The sequence below is a fragment of the Xiphophorus hellerii genome, chromosome 14 (assembly GCF_003331165.1).
Source record: "Xiphophorus hellerii strain 12219 chromosome 14, Xiphophorus_hellerii-4.1, whole genome shotgun sequence".
Classification (NCBI taxonomy): Eukaryota; Metazoa; Chordata; class Actinopteri; order Cyprinodontiformes; family Poeciliidae; genus Xiphophorus; species Xiphophorus hellerii.
Window position 1 is genome coordinate 1,193,136 of NC_045685.1, and position 8,200 is coordinate 1,201,335.

The window sequence follows — 8,200 nt, forward strand, 5'->3', positions numbered from 1 at the left end:
ATCAAAAAATAAAATTAAAATGAACAATTATTTGCACTTTTGTTTAATCCAAATTAAGTCAGGGTCTCCATAGTGCCCCCAGGGGCTCCTTAAATGCTAATATTTTAATACAGACCACAGATACATACAACATTTGTTTATTGAGATTACCAATGCTGCTAAATTTTATTTGATGGTTTCAGCATACATAAAAGATATTAAATTGTTTAACATTTGATTGTAAGGTTTTAAGGAGCTGGTAAGTTTATTTTGTAAAATCAAAGTACAATATTGATAGTTTGTTTTGTTACCATAGCTATAATTTGATGCTCTGATGTTTGAGTTTGAGCTCTGTTTTTTCACAAATACAAATTTTTAAAAAACTGTAATTATAACTTATTGCTTGTTAGGTTGGCTAATTAAACTATTCCAACTCCCCTAGATTTCACTAAATCTAACACAGAAGCCGTTAGAGATGCTGACGTTTTTAGCAGCAAGAGGGGCCCCTAAGACAAATTCTGCTCAAGGCCTCATTCAACCTTGGACCGGCCCTGCATGAAGAGTGAAATCTGCGCCCGTTGCGCCACAAACAGGAGATTTAATTTAATGCTGCAAATGTGGCTTTAGTAGCTCTCATATTTTGTGTCTGTTGAGTTTTTAATTAGCATTTGAACCCTCGCTATGTCGCGGTTCACCTTTCACGGTTTCGCTGCTTCACGGATTTGCATTGTGTTCTGCATTCTGATTGGCTAAACAGTCTCTCCGCTTCTTCTCTACCTGTGTCAATAACGTTGCGGTTTAATATGTACACGTACGTAAAACAGCTTGCCAATTTCAAGAATCTTTTTGCCCAGAAGAAAAAAGAGCGACAACAACTACTGATAACTATGTTCTTCTCTCGAAAAAACACACCTGCACCGCGGGCTTTAGAAGAAAGAAAAAAACGCTACAGAGCGGAGTCAGGATGCAGCGGCTCAGTCAGAAGAGCAGTGAAATACACGCGAGTCACTATTTGTCCTACTGTACTTTGTTTTGTTTTTCATAATCATTTTTATTTTCTCCCGTTCTAATCCAATGACTCGGGTCGCGGTAGGGCGGTGCTGATCTCCGTAATTTGAAGCCTTCAGTTCTATTGATTAAAATTATTTTACAGTACAGTAGTTATTTGTAAAAAAAACAAAACAAAAAAAACGTTTATACAGTACTTTTATTTGTTAAACAAATGCTTGGGCCTTTAAAAAGGTTTTGTTCTTTGTTTTCAATGTATTATGGAGTATTTCATTGTATAATTGTAAAAAAAAAAAAAAAAAAGGTTACTACTTCGCGGATTTCGCCTATCGCGGGTTCTTCTTTGGAACGTAACCCCCGCGAAAAACGAGGGTTCACTGTATATATTATATATACAAACTCACAAAAATCAGCCACTGTCCACCATGATATAGACAGTCCCGCCAACCAGGTGCAAGTTTTACAACAGTCACTCCATGGTTGCCAACTTGGTGACTTTTTGCCATATTTTACGCACACACAAAAAATTTCAGCAAGTCAGGTTTTTTTAAAGATTGGTGATCAGCCAGATTACCTTCTGCTGGTAGCTTGGTTTGCATCTTTTTTGATCCTCCTGGAGCTGATCATTGTCTGAGCCTTTGCCATTTTGGTTATTCTGCGACCCATTCGAATAGTTATTTTTCTTTTTCTTCCTCAACTTTCTGGTTTTGGCTGCCATTTTAAAGCATTTGATACCATTTTAGCTGAACAGCCTTTCTGCACTTCTTTATGGGTTTTTCAATCTTTTATAAATTTTTTGATCAAAGAACGCTCTTCTTCTGAACAGTGTCTTGAACGACCCATGCTACTGTTTTTCAAGAACAAATGCACATCCAGCATATGCAGCGTCAGTTACCTTGATCCGTAAATAAAGGTCACCTGTTTAACACCGGTTTGTTTTTGTTTTTTTCCACATACACACACATACACTAATTGAACTCAGCACTGCTATTTTTTGAACACGCCCCTTTCAGTAAATTACTGTTTCACAGAATCAGCAGAATGCATATCATGCCAGTTGGGTCTGTTGGTTTTCTATACCTTTACCAAGGGCGTAAATCCCATCTCATTACTGGGTGCGGGGAGGGGGAGGGTTCACATAGACATTTTTGGTCCTGCAGACCAAAAATGACTAGTATCAAACATGTTTTTCTCAGTAAGCAAACAATTGAGAAATAAAACTAAAATTCAAATGTTGCTTCTATATGAGTTTTGTTCAGTCTCACTGATCTAATTTCTGCTACAGCTTTACAAAAATTTAAAGTTCTAAATAGAAAGGGTTTAATGAGTAACTGCTCTTAAATAAACAATAATTTATTACATTACAATAAACATTCATTTATTGAAATGGCTCCCAATACAAGTTATAGGCTATTTAAATTATAACTTAAGTTGCTTTATTTTTAAGCCTGTTTTAGTTTTGCCATCACTTCCGTCACCAATCTACCTGTTGGTGACGGAGAACCAACAGGTAGATAGAAATTAATATCTAGTGGGTATTGTAACTTAAACGTAACATTTAAAGCACCAGGGTTTATATAGAAAAATATTCATATTTTATTTTGTGGTTTTAAAGGCTCTACATTTTTTTTCCAAGATTGGACCCCCCCTGAAACTCTCAGGATTTACACCTATGACCTTTACTAAACCTTCTAGAAACTTTCTTGGAGTGTAGAAGTTGAAATTCAAACAGAAAAAAGTGATTTATCTTGCTCGGGATGTGGGACTGCTATTATTTTGAACACTACAGTATATAGTTATATTGCAACTTGAATGGCTTTTAAAAAACTGTTTTTTTATTTTTACATACTTTTTCCCTGCTCTGCCTGTTCCCAGCAAACCCTTCCCTGTAAACCCATGGAAGGATGATCTAATATCAGTTCACAGTTGATTCAGATAACAGATCAAGCTGAAAGTACAGATCATATGCTAACTTCAACAGTGGGCACTCTATGCAGCTGTTTCTTGTGGCCCTGTCTGTATCCACATAATTTTTTAAAAACTGCTCTGGAAGTTTGAAAGTTCTGGTGAAGGACCAAATAGGTTTCAATAAAATAACCCGTAAGTTCTAGAAAACTGCCCTGTAAATTTTAATAATGTGCCCTGAAAGTATTAGAAAGATGCCTAGTAGTAGGCTCCAGGAAGGTAACCTATAAATGTTGGGAAAATAACCTGCAGATATTGAGAAGGAAAAATGCCCAGAAAATAACCTGTAAGCTCAATGAGGTGGGTTCTGGAAACATAAGGACAACACAATGTGTTTCTTCCCTGCAAACATCAGAGATGGAGGATCACAGCTTTTTTTAACCAGTCTGAGAAATGTTGAACAATGAAGAAATGACCCAAATGCTGATTTCTCTAGGAAGACTGAAAATAAATTCAATGACACAAAGAAAAATAAAGACTTCAAACATCACCAGCCATTATCCTTTAATTGTCTGTTGAATTCTTCAAATGTACAACTCATAACATTTACAACACACACTTAAGTTGACAAGATTTTTATGCAGTTACAATGGATACATCTTCACCAGCATGTGTCCTAATCACAAATCTGATAAATAACCATTCACATCTTTAAAAACAAGACGTAGCATGGGTCCAGACTGAGGAACACACCAGGTGACACAGCACAGTGTCGCACATGCTCAGATGGGCATGTTAGCAGGAACCCCCCTCAGACATGAACAACCAATCGGCTTTGGGGAAGGGAACTGCTCTTCCTAGCATCTATTATCTACAAAATATCAAAAAATGAGCTTCATCCACAGGGTAATAAATAGTCGCTTTACACAGATTTCACTATGCGTTGACAAATTTGGATTTGCAACTATAAGCTTTAATAAAACTTTATGTAAACATAATTTTAAATTGGTGGAAGGGATTGGCTGATATTTGCTGAGCGCATACTTTCGATATTCTAACAGTAAAATTTGTTGAGAAACTACGAGGAGACGTTGAAGACAGAGCATAATATGAAGTCTGAAGCTGTTGGATCAAAGCAAAGAGTTCCAGCTAAGACTTGTGCATCTCTGCTGATGGTTCAACAACATGATGCTTCAGTTGGGAAAAGCACACTCACAACATTCCTAAACTGCATTTACTCCAAATCTTCATCTTCATCAGGAACAGGTTGGACACAGTCTGGGGCTCAACTTTCACTATCCAGCCATTGGATTAGTGGGATATTGGGACAGAAGTGGAACTGAAACACTAAAATCTCTACTTCCAAGGCTTAGAATAAAAAGTTTAGGGCCCAAGGTGTCAGGAGAGAATGAAGCAGGCAGCAGAAGAGGTCAAAATGAAAATGGTCACACCTTGAACAGGACAAAAACATGCACATGTTCTACTCAGATTAAACTCCAGCTATATGAGACATGACTGAGACATCATGGTAGGCTGCTTCAATCAAATAAACCATAACAAGGAGATTTTCTTTTTTTCCTTTTGAAAATTCTTTGTACCTGGTTTGGTGGGTTACTGGTGTCACAGCTGTGGTCTTAAAGAGCATTGTCTCTTCTTCTGTTGCGTCAGGCTTGAGGCAGAACATACATGCACACCTGGGGGCAATCTTAGTTTAGACTGATATATCACCTCAGGTCAAATACCAGTTCATCACTGGTGGGAAGTCTGTCCACATAAGGATATGGGTGTGGAAGGAGACCTACCTCAGCATTCCAACTGAATCATTTTTATGGCTTTCAAACAGAAACAACTTGAATCCTCTGAAGTCTTGGAAGATTTCTTGACCTAAATATAACACATCTGGGTAAAATCTGTTCGTTTCTACATCAGTTACAAATGACAGTAGCTCTTGAATATAAAATGTTTTACTGTTTGTTTCTAAGACTGAGGCTGAGGGGACAAAGGACAGAGAGGGGCAGATGTCTGGCTGGCAGTTAACGCGATGCGGTACCTTGGCACATGACGATGGGGCACAATGGGGGAGCAGTCACGAGGTGTTGGGTGGTCAGGCAGGCATTCAGGAGTGTTGGGGTGTTGGAGGGGTTGGGAGTGGACACAGTCATTTAGCTCTGTGCAGTTAGCCGTTGCTCTGTGAGCGAGGCCTGGTGTGACACAGTCTTGTTTTCATGAGATCTCAGTTTGGACACCACGTCAATAAACGCCAGGCTCTGTACCTCCTTGTGAAGAGGCTCTGAAAACAGAAGATGTTCAGAAAATAAGTCCAGTTTACAGACAAACTTACCCAGCACCATAGACAGTGGTGGGCCACTAATGCGTTAATGGCGGAGATCATTTTTCATTTAGAACTTTTGCTAACTTTGAAAACATTTAGGACACTCAAAATAATTTTTGGGGGAATTCTAAAGCTCTAAGTTACTTGGCTGTTTTGTAAGCTTTCAGTTAAATAAAGTTTGTCGTCTGTGTTGAAGTTTTGGTTCTTGACTGTTAAAAATTCTTCAAAGAGTTAGATGTTATTATCCATGGGGTGATTTTGAAGTAGGTGAAGACGTTATGTTATGTTGCAAAATGTTGGTTGAATTAACACTTAATTATTAGTTTCCACTAAATGCCATTTTAGTATGGCGCTTTAGCGTTAGCTTCCATTAAATCAGAATCAGAATTCCTTTTAATGTCACTGTGCACGAATAAACCACAACAAAATTTTAGAAAATAGCAACTCTTGAAGAAACAGAACTGGGATGTTAAGAACAAATAAATATAGATCAGTTTTGTAGAGGCTGTGCTCAGGGCAACAACAGTTCTTGAGAAGAAACTGTTAGTCTGTTCTTGACTTTATTGCCCAGAGGTCAAGAGTTTGAGGATGTGGTGCCCAGGGTCTGAGGGGTCCTTGGTGATGCTGCAGGCTCTCCGGAGCCACCACTAAATACAGTATTGATGTAGAGCTTTAGAGTTAGCTTCTGCTAAATACCGTACTGGAATAGAGATTTAGAATTAACTTCAGCTAAATACTGTATTGGTGTAGCATCTTAGTGTTACCAAAACTAATGCTTATCATGAGTGCTTTAGGGTTGGCGCAAATAACTTTTTAGTTAGCAGAGCATACCACTGACCAAAGGGAAGAGTACATTTTAGCTGGTGATATTCTTCAGATGTGGCTCTCACCTGAGCCCATGACTGCACAGATGAGGATCATGGAGTTATATTTTATCTCCGGTGCGCTCCTTTCATCAGACAGCAGCTTGTGAAGCACCGACACAAGGTTGGCTCCAACAAAGTCCTTCTCAGCTGCAACTGAAAACCCAAACTGTTCCGTTATCACATTAATATCCAAACTTCTATCACAAGGGTATTCTTTGTTTTCCCATCTGGCAGAAAAGCTCAGAGGAACACAGTTATGGATGTTCTGAAGCCATGTGTGGTGTAACACTGTATAGATTGCTGCACATTATTAGAAAACATCATCTTTACCCACCAATGTCAGATATTCAGAGCTGGGTAATTATTTGATTTCCAAGATAATTGTTTGGATTGTATATAGGGAAGTCAGAGTAAAGGGGACCAAATACAAAAGAACCAGTTTTAGATTTCTATTCATAAAATAATTTAAAACCATTTTCTTTTCACTTCCTAATATTCCTAGCATTATTTCGTGCAGCTCTGAAATTTGTGGTTAAGAAGTTACAAAAGTGGAAACATTTAAGAATTATCATTATTACAACCTGAGAAGAATCAGATTTTTTATTTACACAGTATATCTGCATTAAACAAAAGGTCTTACCCAAATCCAGCGCCGCTATGAGCCCCAGAGCCACCAGTGCTTCGTTCTGCATAATCATATGTTCACTGGTTGCCATAGTTACTAAATGCTTGACTCCTCCTTTCTGGATCACAGTTCTGACAACTTCCTACAACCCAAAAACAGAGGTAAGAAGCATTGCAGTGAAATATCCCAGGCCTATATCATCTGTATTCCTAGCATGAGTCTAATAATCCAGATCAACAGGATTAAACGCATGCTGCAAGGCGCAAGGCAGGGAAGCAAGAAAGTCCTCGGATCAAATCTCATCAAGTGCCTTTCTATCAGTTTGGTCATTGACATCTTGAAGCTAAAGATTAGGGTGATGGCAAAGAGGCATTCCAACCTCAAAAGCTTGGAGCCTGTCACTAAAAAAAAATATAAAAATCTAAATACCAGGGCAAACATTTAGAAAGCTGCAGATATCCCATCACAAATAAAAGTTTTGTTGAATGAAATCTGACCAGAGTGGTCCATGGGTTAGGGTTAGGTAAAACAGCTGAAACACTGACTTCTTTTAAATCTCAACTGAAAACCCACCTGTTTAGAATTGTATTTGAAATGTAATCAATTACAAATTTATTGATGGAACTTGACTTAATGATTGATTCTATGTTGCATTGTGTTGCTGTGTTTGTAATGATGTAAAGCACTTTGAAATGCCTTGCTGCTGAAATGTGCTATACAAATAAAATTTGATTGATTGATTTGATTGATGGGTTACCTTAGACTTGCTGTGTCGGATCAGAGCCGACAGCAGGCGGTTGGACTCGCCCATCACCCCCGCGTGATCTTTGGCTTCACACCACTCCACTAGCCTTTCAACCAGCTTTCCATTGGTTCCCAGCTGTTCCGCGGCTTCAGCTGAACCAAGGCACACAGTGGAAAAGCAACATTAGCAACAAGTATGGAGGAGTTCTCTTTGTAGTTGTGTGTATATGTAGGTAGAACTCTAAATTTGGGCTCGAGCAGAATACCAAGAAACTCTATTGGTCATCAAAACAACATGAAGAAGATTTGAGAGGCAACTTTACTACACAATGTGGACCACAATCATTGGACCTTTCAATTCTTCACCACAAACTTCAGTGTTTTATTGATTTTATGCGACAGAACAAAAAGTACAATGAAGTGGAATGAAAATAAAACATGGTTTTCAACCTTCTTTACAACAGAAATACTGAAAAGTGTGGTGTGAATTTGTATTCAGTCTCCAAAAGACACCTAATTAGTGAACAGGGTTGACCTATGTGTCAGCCTGCTGCAAACCTACCAAGGCAACGGCCTGCCTCCTAGACAGGCTTACGCACAAATCTGAGGCTGCTGGAAGAGTGAAATGAGTCTCAAAGATTCTTGTGCACTCGTAACCGGATCTGTGCGTAAACAGTTTTGTCTGTATGTATCAGGCGACTCATGCGTACTTATTTAACGTTTGTAGGCGTAGGAGAAGAT

General features: G+C 38.5%; 1 protein-coding gene across 6 annotated transcripts in view; it reads right to left on the reverse strand.

Moving 5' to 3' along the window:
* Nucleotides 1–678: 678 nt before the first annotated feature.
* Nucleotides 679–8,200, reverse strand: part of rap1gds1 (RAP1, GTP-GDP dissociation stimulator 1) — a 57,175-nt gene continuing 49,653 nt past the window's right edge. For 2 of the 6 annotated variants that reach the window (XM_032583230.1, XM_032583231.1), the window contains 4 exons: nt 7,473–7,612; nt 6,731–6,857; nt 6,115–6,243; nt 3,432–5,182 (listed from right to left, as the gene is read on the reverse strand). In XM_032583230.1, the coding sequence (XP_032439121.1) occupies nt 5,055–5,182; nt 6,115–6,243; nt 6,731–6,857; nt 7,473–7,612 (524 nt within the window). In that variant the 3' untranslated portion in view covers nt 3,432–5,054. Of the gene's footprint in view, nt 729–3,431; nt 5,183–6,114; nt 6,244–6,718; nt 6,858–7,472; nt 7,613–8,200 lie in introns of those variants that run through there. The other 4 variants (XR_004341874.1, XR_004341873.1, XR_004341872.1 and 1 more) reach the window with 4 other exon arrangements.